The 16,944-nt window shown below is 47.1% G+C and overlaps 1 protein-coding gene across 2 annotated transcripts in view; it reads right to left on the bottom strand.

Annotated features, from left to right (window-relative positions):
* sptbn1 (spectrin, beta, non-erythrocytic 1) overlaps positions 1 to 16,944 on the bottom strand; it is a 111,936-nt gene that overhangs the window by 20,576 nt on the left and 74,416 nt on the right. For both annotated transcript variants that reach the window (XM_088934404.1, XM_088934405.1), the window contains 16 exons: positions 15,470 to 15,643; positions 14,895 to 14,986; positions 14,482 to 14,562; positions 13,628 to 13,743; positions 12,849 to 12,961; positions 11,961 to 12,148; positions 11,389 to 11,506; positions 10,741 to 10,899; positions 9,085 to 9,387; positions 8,273 to 8,426; positions 7,131 to 8,001; positions 6,362 to 6,499; positions 4,042 to 4,798; positions 2,637 to 2,839; positions 1,493 to 1,583; positions 266 to 412 (listed from right to left, as the gene is read on the bottom strand). In XM_088934404.1, coding sequence (XP_088790530.1) covers positions 266 to 412; positions 1,493 to 1,583; positions 2,637 to 2,839; positions 4,042 to 4,798; positions 6,362 to 6,499; positions 7,131 to 8,001; positions 8,273 to 8,426; positions 9,085 to 9,387; positions 10,741 to 10,899; positions 11,389 to 11,506; positions 11,961 to 12,148; positions 12,849 to 12,961; positions 13,628 to 13,743; positions 14,482 to 14,562; positions 14,895 to 14,986; positions 15,470 to 15,643 — 3,705 coding nt within the window. The remainder of the gene's footprint in view (positions 1 to 265; positions 413 to 1,492; positions 1,584 to 2,636; positions 2,840 to 4,041; positions 4,799 to 6,361; positions 6,500 to 7,130; positions 8,002 to 8,272; positions 8,427 to 9,084; positions 9,388 to 10,740; positions 10,900 to 11,388; positions 11,507 to 11,960; positions 12,149 to 12,848; positions 12,962 to 13,627; positions 13,744 to 14,481; positions 14,563 to 14,894; positions 14,987 to 15,469; positions 15,644 to 16,944) is intronic.

The following is a 16,944-nucleotide window of genomic DNA, read 5'->3' as shown; positions in this document are numbered from 1 at the left end:
GCCTTCGACATACACAGCAAACTGCAGGCTAATACAGTTCCTGAGATTTTGAGCCCGTTCACAATGACACAACATGTATTCTTTCTCCTCTTATTCTCTAGTGCTGAAAATGAAGAGTATCGTCTACAGCAACACCTCAGAGCCACGCCCCAGATAACAAAACAAAAAAAAACATCTCTTCAGAACGAAACAAGAGCAACATCTCTTCAGAAACTGACAACAAGAAGGAAGACAGCGTCACAGGAAGGGGGTCTTGCCTCCTCACCTTCTCAATCTTGTCCAGCCACTCCTTGTTGGACTGCAGCTCAGCCATGAAGGCCTGGTGCTTCAGCCATTTGCTGTGCAGGTTCCTGGCTTCGTCGTAAGACATGTCCTGCGCCGTGAGCATCTTCTCGTTGATCCACAGGGACAGCTGCGCAGACAAGGGGAACAATTAACACCGCGGAGCACAGCCGCTCTGCCAGGGAACGGTCCCTGGCCCCTAATTATCCACCCCGTGCAGCTGTCTCCGCAAGGGTTATCCGTGAGATAATCACACATTACTGCCCTCCCCCCCCAGTCTTCTGCTTTATTCCCAACATTGTTCAACTCCTCGCCCCATGCGCAATTCGGAAGAATGGTTTCGAGCTTTACACAAGTGCAGCTACATCAAACAGTCGTTCAAATTGAAAACTGGAAATACTGTATCCCATACTGCCAGTGGAATTTCAAAACCCGACAAAGACTCATTTCTGAAAGTTTACAGAACAGCAAAACACCGCACTGTAGGAATAATATAATGAATAAAAAAATGGAGTAGAGCAGGGCATTTGAGGGGTCAGCAGGTCTCCCAAGATAAGGCTATGTGCACATAGTACTCTTTCTGACAGTCTTTAAAAGGAAACTTTAAAGGCTCAAGCCAGAAGTTTTATACTTCTTTTTTTTGCAGATATCACTCAGTAAAGAGAATTTACAAGAAGTAATTTTCCAGAGTGTGCAACATACATCTGAAAATGAACCATGAAGTTGTTACAGCTGTTACAGCAGGACAGTGCATTTTATGGTGTCTTTATGCTTTGTGTAAAGATGAAATTCAGCAGTTGACTCTTAATTGTGACTTAAAAGGTGATTAGTCAGAATTTCAGAAGGGTCACATGACAGATTGGAGTCAGTCAAAATCAACTGAAATCAATTATATCGATATGACTGGTTTCTGTTGCAGCTATAAAAGGCTTTAGTACAGCTTCTGTTTCCTCTAACATGCATAAGTAAACCAGTCAGATGTTCCTCCTATACTCTAAGTACCACCCAAAAGAAGAGTACTATCCTGTTCTACATTGTGCAGTCAAAAACTCAGCCTCATACGTTAGTGTAGTGCCACTAACTTTTAATGCCAACTGGAGATATTGACTCCTGCAGCCATTGCAGGGCCAATGAGATGAAGTGAGAGCATGACCCCACCTCTCTGCTTGCTTTCGGAGTCCTAGTTAGTTAATGGTACATGACAGCTTACCTCCTGGCAGTCCTGCAAGAATTTCTGCAGGTCTCTATTGTCTTTGAGTCTCATCAGGAGCTCGCTGGCTGCCTCCCGGTTCTTCTTGTGCCTACACACACACAGGAAAACACGCAGAAATGACACGCTGTTTCCAACCACTTGTACGCTTACACAGTGCAATGGTGTGGACACTGCAAGGCTTTAAACAGGGGTTTGTGCGTTCAGCTTCCAGCTATCCAAGAGGACGAACGCTCTCCACTTCAAGCGCTGGTGTGTTTACTTCAGCGCAAGGTTGGTGGCCCTTGCTCGACTGCACTGAGTGAGCGTCTCAGCTCAGGCCACGAGGCTCGCTCAACTTCACCACAGCAGCTTCACAAACAGCTGCAGCCGATCAGATCCATTCACTCAAAGTGCATGATTGACCTGCTGCTCAATCGCACTCTCCTACACTACAGTGCAGAATGAACACAGCAGCGTCCTCGGAGCTTCAGCTCTGGAGGAACTGAAAACATGTGCAACACAAAAAGAGAAGCAACTGCAACTTGGGAGAACTTGGAATATAAAGTGACTAATAAAATTCAGAGTACACAGGAAGCACAGTCATTAACACACTATACTGTATAAGAGCAAATACAGTATTACAAGCATGCCAGAACATTTCCTATAAGCTTATAATTGTTATAATAACATATTATATATTATGAAATATTACTTTTGTTACGGGTGTAATAAACTGGTATACTGCTGAAATCTGATTAACTTTTAAGTCTTCAGGGCTATTTTATCACATGCATAAATTATAATTAGCCCAACACAACAGCTATCTGCTTTCAGCTGCAAAGCCCACAGTGAAGTGGCAGATTGAAAGAGTCATTATGATGCACAGTGAGGCTCCTGGGTGAAGACAGGGGTTAGTCCAATCGCTCTCTGGATAAGTTAAATTGAGGTCCCCTACACACTGTGGGAAGGAACAATTCCAGGCACTTATCCCAATAACCCTGAGGTTATGGATACATCTCCCTCTGCCCAAAAAACAACTGTTGTAAAACATCCAGAAAACATCCCCCTCTCCCCACACACACACCTTGCTGGGCAAGTGGTTAAAGAAGGAATAAAAATGACTTGTATTCACAATGGATGCTAAGGACGTCCAAGGCCCTACCTGTCGTCGATGGAGTCCACCTTCTCCTGGATCTTGTCTGCGTTGATGTTGCCGTCACTCACCAGCCTCCTGCCGGTCTCCACCACGGCGTTGATCTTCTCCTCGTTGGCGTCCATCGTGGTCATGAAGTCCTCCTGTTTCTTGATGGCGGCCTCCGCTGCCTCCAGGGTGGCGGGCATCTCGGTGTGGGCCAGAACATACTCCTGCGTGCGGCAGAGAGCGGGCGCGTCACCCCTGTGCGCCTCTGCAGAGCCCACTGCTCCCAGCGCCTCCCTGCTCGTGTGGCTCGCCATTTCTACGGGCCTTTACACCAGCGAGCCACATTCCTTTCCACTTCTACACCTCAGCCAGTCAACGGATGAGCAATTTGGAAAGTAATTTAAAAACACGGAAACACAGTTTCCTTCCTCCTAAAGGACACACTTGACTGAGCCAAGGAATGCTATGAATCTTTTCTGAACAGACACTGAAAGACAGTGAGTGACTGTAAGCTGTATAGAACATTCATTTTAGGAGGCTATCATCTTCAATCTTATGTGTTGTACAGATGTTATAATCTAGATCATATTTTAATTATATGGGGTTCTGAACCAAACAATTAACAAGAAGGAGGAAACAACTGACCAACTTTTTTGTAAGTTTGTAATTTTTATGTTTTGATGAAATTGTGCATTGCTAATATCTCACTGTAGAGCAAAAAGATGGCTTTGTTAAGACCTAGGTTGTCCCAAAAAATATGCTTCTCCTGCTTACACAAATAAACACTACAAATCTGCAATGTCCAGGACACCAAATGACTATTTGCCCATCTGTGATTTTCAGCCTATACTACGTATCCAAGGCCTCAAGAAAATTGAAACTTACAACAGCAGGAAATTTTAATAATAATAATAATTGCTTACACTTATATAGCGCTTTTCTGGACACTCCACTCAAAGCGCTTTACAGGTAATGGGGACTCCCCTCCACCACCACCAATGTGCAGCCCCACCTGGATGATGCGACGGCAGCCATAGTGTGCCATAACGCTCACCACACATCAGCTATTAGAGGAGGGAGGAGAACAAAGTAATGAAGCTAATTCAGAGATGGGGATTATTAGGAGGCCGTGATTGGTAAGGACCAATGGGAAATTTGGCCGTGATTGGTAAGGGTCAATGGGAAATTTGGCCAGGACACCGGGGCTACACCCCTACTGGGATTCTTAATGACCACAGAGAGTTGGGACCTCGGTTTTATGTCTCATCCGAAGGACAGCGCCTTTTATATAGTATAGTGTCTCCATCTCTATATTGGGGCATTAGGATCCACACAGACCATGGGGTGAGCGCCCCCTGCTGGCCCCACTAACACCTCTTCCAGCAGCAGCCTTAGTTTAGGCACAAGTGTCAGATCAGGCTTTTACCTGGTTGTTGAGAAAGGCCTCGGCCTGCTTGGTGTCTCTGAGGAAGAGCTGGTAGGCGTGAGACTGGGACAGGAGGCTCTGGCGGTTCTCCCACATCTTGTGCAGCTCATTCCAGCCCGTGTCCAGGGCCTGCAGCCGCTGGCGAAGGAACATGTACTGGGCGTCTGTCTGGCCCTGCGTGACCATCTCGCCCATGTCGCGCATCTTCTGGTAGTCCTCCTCGTAGTTGTTGATCTCGTTCTTGATGTTCTCGTGCTGGGTGAGTAGCTTCTCGGCCTCGGTCAGCGTGTTGGGCATGTCCTCGGAGGCGATGGCCGTCTGGGTGCGGGAGAGCCAGGACTGGAAGTCGTCCAGGTCGCGCAGGAACTGCTGCAGCTTGCTGGCCTCCCCCAGGGACTCCTCGCGGTTCTTCAGCGTGGTCTTCATCTCCTCCCACACGCCGGTGATCTCCGCCAGCCGGCCCATGATGGCCTGCGCCTGGTCCGGGTGCTCGGCCGCCAGGCGGTCCGCCTCTTTCTGCAGGTCGCCCAGCTTGTCCTCGATGGCAGCCAGGTCGCGCTCCATGCCCGTCAGCTTCCTTTGCAGGGCCATCACCCCCGCCAGGTCATTGCCCAGCTCCTGGGTGGACTCGATGACCTTGGTCTTCTCCCGGATCCATGACTTGGTCTCGTTGCACTCCAGGTGGTAGTTCTGCACACCCAGGGCAGAGTTGAGAGAGTCCTTCTTCTGGTCCACCAGGTCACGGAACTGGCTCCACCTGAAGCACAGAAAGAAACCACAATCAGGCTACAGAAAGACATGTCACTGCGGCCATCTTAAAGCAGTGATAATCCTTGTTCACAAAAACCTATACAGCGCTTACAACAAAAACGTATATATCCTTACAATTATATAGCACTTTTCTGGAGACTCCACTCAAAGAGCTTTAACGTGTAATGGGGACTCCCCTCCACCACCACCAGTGTGCAGCCCCACCTGGATGATGTGACGGCAGCCATAGTGCGCCAGTCCTCTCCCCACACACCAGCTCTCAGTGGGGAGGAGAACAGAGCGATGAAGCCAGTTCAGAGATGGGGATTATTAGGAGGCCATGACTGGTAAAGGCCAAGGGGAAATTTGGCCAGGATGCTGGGTGCCTTTACACCCCTACTCTTCTCAAGAAACACCCTGGGATTTTTAATTACCACAGAAAGATGTTCTTTCATTACAATGCCAAAACTTATTATCAATAACAAACTACAAAACCAGTACACGCAAACAGCCTTCAGTCTGCACTAGGGACTCCTGCCTGTGACTAGTGGAAACTCCACAGGTGTCCTTGATTTCATCTTGGTTACTAACAGCAGCTACCTATGATTCACTTGAGAAAATTTACTCCTTCATTTTCCTGTCGCCTTATTGTCAGGCTAGTCCATTTGTACAATTAAGAAAAAAATTACCATCATGAGTAAACCAAGTGTTGCACGTGATCCACAGCGTCACAAAACCTGAAGTTACAAGCCTGCAGGAATCTCTTCCTCTTTGACCTCTTATCCTTCCACATAGTGCATCAATTAAAAGCGTTAATGCTGGTCTTCGGTTTTAAGGAAAAATACCCCCAGGCACAATCACTCAACTTTGTTCCAGAAAACACAACAAATAGATTGAATAATCAAGTTGGACAGCTCTGCTCTGGACACAAACTCGGCTGGTCTCAGACATCTGTGAAAGAAGCAAAACATTCAACAGCGCCACAAATAGACGCCCGTTGTTTTTCGAGGTGCCCACTTCCCTCCAGGGGAAGAGGAAGTGCAGGTCTGAGTCCGTGCCAGTCTGTGCAGCATGGAAAACACCTCACAGCAGGCCTGAGCAAGTCACTCTTAACTCGGGCCTCCCTGCAGCTCATCTGTGCCAAACAACCGAGCAGTAGGCACAAAGAAAACAAGAACGTTTTAAATGCTCTTTCCCCATCCTGGCAGCGTAACAGTGACCTGAAATGCATTTTTATCAGCCTCAGGCCACCGAGTAAACTGCACTGGGTCTTTGCAGGCTTTGTACTGCCACCTAGGTAGGCAGCAATTGTGAGTCATTTCTTGTTGGCAATTTTGTATAATTGCTGCAATAAGATCAAACAACTTAAAAAGAAGAAAACATCAGAATGTTTCGGCCGTGGAGCCTTCTTCGTGCGTTTCTTTACTTGTGCCTGTGCAGCCTACGCATGCTGACACAGCTACTGTACCTACTTGAACTATCCAAGAACCAAGTCAATGGAAAAATGCCTGTAGGAGCTTATGGAAGTTCAATGGGTGCACCCAGCTGGTCAGGCTGACCGGTAACTGACCTGGTGTTGAGCTTGTCTTGCTGGGCTTTGATCTCTTTCTCACTGGGGTGTCCGCTGTGCACCAGTTGCCTGGCGATCTGATTCACCACAGCTACACGTGAGGCCTGGTTGTTCATCTCAGGCTCCAGACTCTCGAACCTGGAATTGCAGAGATGTTAAAGATTGGTCTGACATTTTAGAACAAAACGGCTGTATACCGTTTTGCTATAAATATGCACCGATTTATTTCCATATGTAAATGAATCAATTCTGTGTGCAGGAAGATCTATCATCACACAAAAAGCACAGTAACATTCCTTTGACACTTTTAAAAACCACTGACCATTAAACATTTGCTGTACTGTTATGTAATCTATTTGCATATATTTGCATAATGGAATATAACCCTGGCCTGAATAAGTAAACAAAGGACTTGACGAGCACAAAATGCATACTAATAAGGGCACAGCCGAGCTCCATTATCTGCTGGGCTTTGTGCTTTAATTATCCAGTTTTAAAAAGGCTATTAATTGCACGATGGCAAAGATTTGCGTAGGCTAAGCTAAAAACAAATGTCAAAGGTTTACCAGGGACTTGAACAGGAAAAAAACTCCAGCAACGTTCTTTCAGAGCTGAAATTTTAAAAAATGACTTCGAGCCAAGGTAATATTACCCACAATCCATTCTGAGCCCTTAATCGAGCAGATTGAGTAATGAGAGCGATTTCAGAGTGCAAGAAAAGAGGGAGGATGCCGTGGCCTTCCAGTGACAGATCAAGCACTGCCCCTACCTGTGCTGGATGACCTCCAGGTCCTCCAGCTTCTCGGGTATCTCCATACTGATCAGCCACTGCTCCTTCTCGTCGATCCACAGCTCGCACGCGTCAGCCTCGCTGAACATCTTGTACAGCGCCAGGGCGTCCTGCAGGGCTTGCTTGCGCAGGCGGGTGAGCTCCGCCACCTCCTTGTATCTCTCCTCGATGCCCACCAGCCGGCCCTGCACCTCGGGGGACTGGGTGTGCTCCGCGGGCAGGGTGCGCGACTGTTCGTGCAGAGAGTCGATGACGGGCCGGTAGCTGGTGATCTCCTCGGCCACGTCCTTGTGTTTCTTCACCAGGGCCTGGGTGGAGTACTCGTCATGGCCCACGTCGCTGCTGGACACGATGCGCAAGATGTCCAGCATCCAGGTGTCGATGTCGTCGGCGTCGGCCTGGAACTGGTGCAGGTTGGACGCCTCCTCCAGGCACTTCTTGCGGACGGCGGACAGCCGCTCCAGGTTGGCCCACTGCTCCTGGATGTCCCGGATGCGCTCGCGGATCTTGTCGGAGCCGAAGTGATCCTTGGCCACCATCTCCTCGCCCTCGCGGATGCTCTGCTGCAGGTGCCCGCCGCGCCCGCTCATCTCGTCCTCTAAGGCCTTGTGCTTGCTGAGGAGCCGCACCACGCTGGTCAGGTCCTTGCCGTAGTCCTCCGAGGACAGGATCTGCTCCTTCTCGCGGATCCAGCCCTCCTCCTCCGCCATCTCCCAGAAGAACTTCCAGAGGCGCCGGGACTCCTCCAGTCGGGCCCGGCGCTCCGCTGCCAGCTGGCACAGCTCCTGGTAGCAGAACTCCATGTGAGCCACTCGGTCCCGGATCACCTGCGGGTCACAGGGCTTGTACCCTGCAAGGTGGGCAGAACAGGAAAAACAAGACGACAAACGTCAGAGCAGATACAATGCTGGTTTTTGATTCATTTCACAGCTTTTTAATTATAACACATGCAGCACCAAAAACTGATGCAGAACCCAGAATGCCACATTAACTACTGCGTTTCTAAAGCTACCTATAAACCAGTTAGTCATGTTTGCCAGGTAGTGACAGTCTGATTTGCCAGTGAACAGTTCTGTCCCCCCCGCCACCACAGTTAATAATTCTGGGCCTGTCTTGCGCACCTTCTACGTCACTGGCAAACTTCTGAGCAGAGGCATTGACAGCCTTCACTCGGTCAGCCTGGATGCTGATGTCGGCTTCCACCAGGGCGTGTTTCTGCAGGAGGTCCTCAACCCCCAGCAAGTGCTTTCCATAGTCCTGGGACAGCAGCAGCACCTGTGGAAGAGATCAGGAGAGCGCTGAACTCCCTCATAGAGACCCTTCAGGCCTGGACTGCGTGATGTTTCAAAAATGGCTGCATCAGAAATGATCTGAGAGCCTGTCCTAGCTACAGTTTATCACACATTCACGTAACACACCATTCTATTGAAAAGTAAGCCCCAACAATTCGGCCCACTTTGTTAGGTTCCTGACTCACAACACAAGGAATGGTGGTAGGCATTTTTGTGAGGTTGAGAAGGGATTATTTTAAAACACCAGGACAAGCCGTCTTTGCAATGACATTGCGGAACACTCGCTCCTTGGTAGGTCACAACCTTTCAGGACACCGGCCAGAAGGCCACAGAAGAAGGAAGGAAGCTAAGGCTTCATTTCTGCCCTGTCCAGCAAATGAGGTGAGTGGCATGTCTGATATCTTTCAGAACCCACCATCAGAAATAGAACCCCATGCATTCTTCAGGGCCATAAAGGAATACAGAGGGTCTGTCCTTGAGCATCCCCTCCATTAAATAAACCTGAAATGTCATGCACTTTGTCCAATTTCTGACTCACAAGATGAGGAATGGTTAGATGATGTGCTTTATTAGAAGGGTAGCACAATAACAGGCCTAAGCTTTTTCAAAACAATAAAGTGAAGCCATTAACAGGCCCCCACCTTCATCTCGTCCATCCAGTCCATGATGTACAGCATCTCCTGGAAGACCTTCTGCAGGCCCAGGTTCATCTCCAGCCTCTGGCGCCGAGCCCGCAGCAGCTCCAGCAGGTACTCCCACAGCCGGATCACGTTGTCCTTCCTGGCTGTGATGCGCTTGATGTCGTGGTAGTTCTCGGCCTCCAGCTCGCGGGCGACAGCCACCACCGCCTGGACCCTCTCCTCGTAGGCTGCGATGTCCGTCTCGATGGCCTCGTGCTTCTTGGTGGCGGCCTCCACTGCCTGTAGGTCGTAGCCAAAGTTGTCCTGGGGGCAATAAAACAGGGATGGATTCACAAATTAAAAAAAAGGCCACTATTAACTATCAACTAACTGTTCCAGAAACTTAACTTCTACAAACTATTCTTCTATTTCCATCCTTACAGTAGGAAAGAACATAGTTCTGTATTCAGTGTCAGAAAACATCTAGAATTCACTTCCTTATTTAGTAAATGCTTTTAAACCACATTAAGCACAATATTATTTGTATATTGTATAGATTACTACTTCAACAAAGGCTACCACCATCAGTTCCAAAAGGATCCTTTTTGACCACTAGGGGGTGGTAGAAACTTACAGTCCTTGTCTTAATACACTGTTAATTCTTCAAGTGTGAACGAATACAAAAGAGCTATTTAAATTCAGACTGCACAATGGCCACTTAATCTCCACAAAATTAATCTTTAATAGTGTTGTAAAGACCTTAAGTACACATAACGCTGCTATATCAGGACTACGCACTCTATCGGATTTGGCTTTTCTCAAAATGTGAGATTCAAATCTTTCAGCTGTGCACAGACCTGGTGGATCACAGATGCAGAAACAAGAAGAAGCCAGCTCCCGACAGTGTTTGTAATAAGTAAAAATGGTTTTGCACAGAGTAATGCCGTGACAGTAGAGTTCCACAACTTAAGCACAGCAAATGATCAAGGGCCTAAAGCCAGTGATCTGGAATCATTCCCACAGAGACGTCAGCTCAGGTTTGTGATGACAGGGCCAGAGAAGCTCCTCCAGCTGGGTCACCATCAAAATAAGGGCTCAGGTGGCTCAAGCCAGCAGCCATATCACTCTGCAACTCACAACTGGCATCCCACTGGAGCTCAGCAGGTGTGAGCCTGGTCAGTACCTGGATGTAAGACCTCCTGGGAAAAACGGGGACACTACACTATAAACAGGGGCCGTCCTCCGGATGAGACGTAAAACCGAGGTCCTAACGCTTGGTGGTCATAAAAAATCCCAGGGCGTTTCTCAAAAAGAGTAGGGGTGTAACCCCGGCATCCTGGCCAAATTTCCCATTGGCCTTTACAAATCATGGCCTCCTAATAATCCCCGTCTATGAACTGGCTTCGTCACTCTGCTCTCCTCCCCACTGAGAGCTGATGTGTGGTGAGCGTTCTGGTGCACTATGGCTGCTGTCGCATCATCCAGGTGGGGCTGCACATTGGTGGTGGTGGAGAGGAGTCTCCATTACCCGTAAAGTGCTTTGAGTGGAGTGTCCAGAAAAGCGCTATATAAGTGTAAGCAATTATTATTCTTATCAAGCCATGCCACCCATCTCCCCCAGTGCTCTGGGGAGGACTCGGCCCCAGCAGGAGACTGGGTCTGAGTGCGCCGCCGTACCTGCGAGACGAGCCGCTGGTTCTCGCTCAGCCAGGTCTCCCTCATGGCCGCCTTGCGGTCGAACCGGCGAGCCAGCTGCTCCAGCTTCTCCTGCCGGATGAGCTCCGTCCTCAGAGCCAGCTCGCGCTCGTGCTCGGCTTTTTCCAGTCTCTCCCAGGCCTGGCAGAGAGCGAATTTCACAGCCGTTACTCAGCGTTGCTCATCGAAGCCCATGTGAAAAGACAAAGTTAAAGCCACTGCTTTGTACTAAGGACAACAGCGAAAACCTAGGGAGAGCACTGCTCACCACCAAGAGCTAGAAGGAAGCTTTTTGATTCTGGAGGTATTTTTTTGCTCAGCATCAGAACTGGTAGAAATACTGTTTCTTCTCACGTCTTTATCTTTGAAAAAGATTTCAAACTAGCTTTTGCTGTCATTACGCACTTTCCATCTTAAAAATATTTCAAGAGAGACAGAAACCGTTCCCAACAATTCGATGAATTTTTAAGCTTGATTATTTTCATATCAATCTTGTAATGCCAAACATTCTACACACTATGACAGGGTGGCAGACTCTGAATAAAGATGTACAAGGCTTAAAAAATATTACAAAGCTCTGATCAGTTCACCTTGCTTGGAATTAGGTTGCATAAGTGAACAGGGCCTTACCTTGTTGATATCTGAGATGAGTTTCCCTTCTCTGGGCATGTATACCTTCTGGTTGTTGGCCCTCATTTTGCTCTGAATGGTGAACAGAAGCACTTCCAGGTTACCCTTCTCCGTGAACCTGAAAAGAGATAACAACAAAGTCAGAAAACCCTGAATGAAATAAATATTTTTCTTCTCCTTCTCAACCACCAGTGTCATTCTCTTTAGAAAAGGGACATTCTTCATTTCATTTTTCTGTTCTTGTGCACTTGTTCTAATGAGACGTACCAGCTCAAATCACTACAGAAGTGAAAGGACTAAGCTGTGTCATTTGTGTCCCTTAAATGTCCTATTTCATCAGTTTATTATACTCTTACCTTGTTATGCAGGTTGTTCGAGATTCTGTGGCTTGTGGCTTTACATAATGTTTTAGCCAGGTAACTATTCTAGTGAAAGAGTTTTTGAAAGGACTCTCAAGGGTCAGTGAACAGAAATGAACAGTTACCACGACTACCATGATTGCTGGCTGCCATTCTGACTGTCCTTGGAAGCGCACTGGTCCTGAGTGAAAACCAGTCCACACGAACACTCACTTGGGGGGTTTCTCCACAGTGCGGTACGTGTTGAAAGCCTGCAGCTGCTGCTGCACCCCCACCAGGGAGTTGGCGAATTTGCGGTTGTTGAGGATGATGATGGTCTGCTCGATCCACTCCAGAAGATCGGAGGCCAGGGACTCGTATTTCTCGATCATCTTCTCCGTCTCAATGGCGTTGTCCAGCACCTGGTCGCCACAAAGAAACGAGAACAGTGAGAAACACTAATGACTCTGCACAGGTCACCAATCTTGACTAGAATCTTTCACTGGAGCAGCGGAAAGGTCTACTGTAAAACAACAAAGGCCAGGCTTCAGAGAGCACGGATTCAGAACTGCCGTTTCTGCTGTCGTGCACTTAAAGAGGCAAAATGGAGCTCAGACAGCCAGCTCTTGCACCTCTGTTGACTCGTGATGTGCTGGGGATGACCAGGAGTCTGGTCAATGCTGTTTGTGATGGGACAGTTTTGGATTCCATTTTCTAAGACTGAATTTAAAAAAAGAACAATGAAATTAGACTGAAGTAGCTCAAGCAGGGAGCTGCTTCAGCATGTATAGGCTGCAAAGGAACAAGTAAAGGTTTATTCCCTGCTGAAAAGAGAAGAAAAGAAACACAACGTTTCGGCTGTGGAGCATTCTTTGGGTGTGAAGAAGAGGCACCAACACCCGAAGAAGGCTCCACAGCCGAAACGTTGTATTTCTTTTCTTCTCTTTTCAGCAGGGAATAAACCTTTACTTGTTCCAATGACATAATACTGCTATTTCATGAAGGCTTTGGAGATCTGACTTCCGATTCAACCATCCAGATACTGGAAGTTTTATCCCCCGCTCCCAGAAAAATAGAAGATCCTCAAGGAAACGTCAGCGGCGATCCTCCCGATCCCCTTACCTTCCCAATTCGTTTCCCTTCCACGGCCAGGGCCTTCATTTTGGAGAAGTAATGATAGTAGGTCACCACGTAGGTGATGATGGACTTCTCATCTGGGTGGTCCACGCTGATGTCTGCAATGAACAAGGACGCGGCCATCAGCCCAACAGTGAAGAGGCCAAGGTACACAGCAGGGGAGCTCCTGTTTTTTTCAAAACACGTGTGCAAGGAGGACATGTTTGCGAACGACTGATTCTTTGCAATCTCCATGGTGATCTTGTGCTTTGTCAGCCTGTGCGCTTTTGCGATTCTCATTTTGCTTAACATAATTGCACAGGGCTTTTATAATGATATACTGCAAAAAGTTTAGCTCCTTCAACAGTTCCTCTTTGAGGAAGACTCTTATTTACTGCAAATGATAGGCTTTAATGAGTCGTCACTTATCACACAGACACAACTAAACTTGCAGATCAAAAGCAGCGAAGCAGGCACCTGGGAGGCAGTAATTACGGCTCTGCAGATTCTGGGTATCTATGTGCCAATGGATAAAAAAAAAAAGATGCTCTTCAAATTTCCCAAACCCTGATCCTTGTTTTAGTTCACACAGAACTTCGACGTGCCCCAGCCAGCCAACAATTTGAGCGAGAAGGTGCTTGATGGGTTAAAAGTACAGCTTCCACAACTCCTTTTGACAGGGATTTTAATGCGAAATAAATGTGAGGTGGAGTTTTGTTAAACAATGTGAACTCTGAATGTGGAGAACATTGTTTAACACCCTAGAAAAGAAAGCGAAACCAAACCTTCTGGATCCAGGAGCTTAGTGAGGCCGAGGTGCTGCTCGGCGAGGTTAAAGGCGTTCTGCAGGTTGTAGTGTGCGTTGGACTTCTTGAGCTTGTCGAAGTCAATCAGGTCAGGTCTGTGAAAGGAAGGCAGGAGACTTACTGTATGACCAGACCTAATTCACATGTTCAAAATCCTCAGCTGTACTGACGAAGTCACCCCGATCAGGCCCTTTCAGGGTCAAGCAAAATGTAAACCAAATAAGGCAAGCGTTCAAGATTGAAGACATTTAAGGATAAGAGGTGCTCATTTATACAAAGGACTGTGGGAAAGGGGAACAAGCTGCCCAGCTGTGTCGAACGATTCTAGGACTCATACTGCTGGCATCCTTAAAATTACTCTTTAATTCAACAGGTGCAGCAATTTCTCACCCCTCCCCTGATCTACTGTATGGTGGGGCTTAAAGTGGTAGATGAAGTGGAGGTAGAAGTCTTTTATAAAACAGCTCTATAAATACAATTAGTATTTTGGAGCAGCAGTTCCTTCTACTTCTTATTTACCCAAGCTGCCAAATTTTGCATTCAACACGGAAGGGAAGAGAAATGTTAGAAAGAAAATAGTTGCATTTAAAGGGAATGAGACTTAACTCATCCGTCCACATATTTTCAATGAATAACCCAACAGACACTGTGAATTTGACAGGATACACACTGGATGGGACTGCGGTCTTATCAGCTATGAAAGAGCAATGTTAACTACCACATCACTGAGCAGCCTAGACTTAACTCAAACCATTGTACATCCTTCAGATGTGACTTCAATTCCATCTCCAGCATGTGGCCTGTGTGGGAGATGCAGAAGCCCCCAGACATACCTGTGTTTGTGAATGAGTGCGTTGAAGGCCATGCCATCTCTCCAGCTGGTGGTGAAGTTGTGAATGTTGACGTTGGGGTAGCTGCACAGACAGAAGAAATAACAATTAACTTTCACAGTTAATCTTTTCTTTAATACCTAATCATAAGGCAGGCATAAAACCTCAGGCTTAATTCAGGCATAAAACTTTACAGATATTTGAAGCTTTCATTATTTCTATTTTTGTCATCTCACACATAAGTTAACCATAGCATAGCTGCCAGCAGCTGTCTGCATTGAAAAATTCAATACCACATTATCAGTACACAGGGTAAAATACTACCCATCAGCTGCTCCAGATTTCTGCTCCAGATCTTTGCTGGCTCTAACAGATGGCTCATGTTGCCCGGTATACCACTGTGCAGTGAGGCTTACCCAGCAGTCTTCATCTGGCACCACAAGAGCAAGGCATCCTTGGCAGATTTCTTCTCCTTGTTGTCCTCAGTCTCCACACTGATATCTTGGATCTGCAGCACAACAAAAGGAATAACTACAGCTCAGACACACCTGAACATTAGTATTATCTAATTCTAGTATCTAATAACTAGATCAGTCAAATTCTCATTAATGACAAATATGAAGATATAATGTACTCTGTATTCTGCCTGGCTGAGTAAATGACAGCCCTAGCCTTTAGGTCAAGGCTGACAACCCCCCTCACTTGTGAGGAATGAACCAGGGAGGCAGTTGCAAGGGTGAAGATAGGGTGGAAGGATGAGTGTTAGAAAAGATGCACACAAAGGGGCTCAGCAGGTGACATTCAGATGTAAAAGAGCAGGAGTATGAGACTACAATTTGATCTCCTCCCAAACCTTACTTTAAAAACTCGGTTGATCCCTGCCACTTTCTTTGTAGAAACTCCAAAGAATCCTGTGCATCAGTATCCACCCTTGTTATTTTGTTTTTTGCTGGGGCCCAAGCAGAGCGACACTATTTCGGCACTGCTGTACCTGGAAGCGGAGGATGATGGTCCAGATGAGGCCCAGTGTGAGCCTGTGGTTGCCGTCGACGATGTCGTGGGAACCCATGTTCTCCAGGTGGACTCTCTGCTCCTTCAGGAACTGCAGGGCCTTGTCCACGTTCTCCAGGCAGTGGATGCGCATCCTTCCCTTTGTGGGCTTGGGCTGGGAGCAAAGAGCAGACCACACAGCTAAGCGCCACAGACGACTGCCTTCCCAGCTCCAGAACCTCAGTTTACACCCTGTGCCATTTTACAGTACCACAGCACAACGGCAGGGTTTGGGGGATTAACAAAATAAGATGCAAAAAAATAATCCGAGAATGCTGACTTTTATATAACGCTGAATATTTCAGTGGCGTTTAGTGAGTTTCCCTATCGCAATGTTTCTCCTGTAGGTTACATTAAATATCAACTGCAACTTTGAAAACGTTAAATACAGCATACATAATTATATATATTCGTTATATGATGCTGTGTCTTTCTGGTTGAGAAACTAGTACAGATCACACACACACAAAGAAAAGCATCATTACCAAAAGACCTTGAAGGACTGAGTGACTTTGCTAAAGAGCACTCCCACACCAGGGGGAGTTAAGATCTGCTACTTTCTGTTCTCCCCATGATACAGTGTACAGTAACTAAGAGGTCTGTTAACTCTTCCCTAGGTCATGGGCTGCCGTTACTATTGAGGGTTAATGAGTAACGTGGGTAATAAAGAAGCCCAGCCCCAGGCTGTGGAGAGAAGGTACTTTGAACCGAGGGCAATAGTAACAGCTCACTGATTCTGTGCACAGGTGCTGACTGCAGGATGGGCTGTAACTCACAGGTGTTTTAATCCTTTAATTCCTCCGACGCACATTAGCAGGAACACGCTGATACAAACCTATCGAAATACAGAACACATACTGGGTCGTCAGCACTTTGAACAACACTGATAAAGCACTCCCAGGGAACACAGCCTTAACAGCATCGCTGTGCTTTCAGCAAGCAACAGAACAGTATGCTCCTCACATCTGACAGAAACTCCTGTGTTTTCTGTAGTGTGATTTTATTCCCCCTGTTCTGGATCACTTTCTATTACCCTCAGATGAGGAAAATCACATTTCACATCAGAATCGGCTTGTCTAAAAGCTCTGCATGCAGATGGGAATGTGCTGATTTTGCTGCAAAATGACCAGCAGATAAGTATTTTATTTAATTACCAGTCTTTAGACACTGGAAAATTGGGGGTGTGAAAGCACTTATTTGCTGAGGGAAAAAGATGGATGTCCATGATATGAAGTAACACCCCAAGGTGACACACAGGGTGAGATCAGATGGCAGGCCTCATGCTGTTGGAGGCCTTTTATGTCTGGGAGCTAATGTCAGGATGGGCCAGGCTGCCTGAGCTTCGGGTCAGGGCACACAAATACACAAAAAGAGGTGCAGTTTGTTAGGACAGCTGGCCCCTTTTAAACAGGCAAG

The sequence above is a fragment of the Atractosteus spatula genome, chromosome 15 (assembly GCF_055471065.1).
Source record: "Atractosteus spatula isolate fAtrSpa1 chromosome 15, fAtrSpa1.hap1, whole genome shotgun sequence".
Taxonomy (NCBI): Eukaryota; Metazoa; Chordata; class Actinopteri; order Semionotiformes; family Lepisosteidae; genus Atractosteus; species Atractosteus spatula.
The sequence above is the reverse complement of the archived record's forward strand: the minus strand, read 5'-3'. Positions and strand labels throughout refer to the sequence as shown.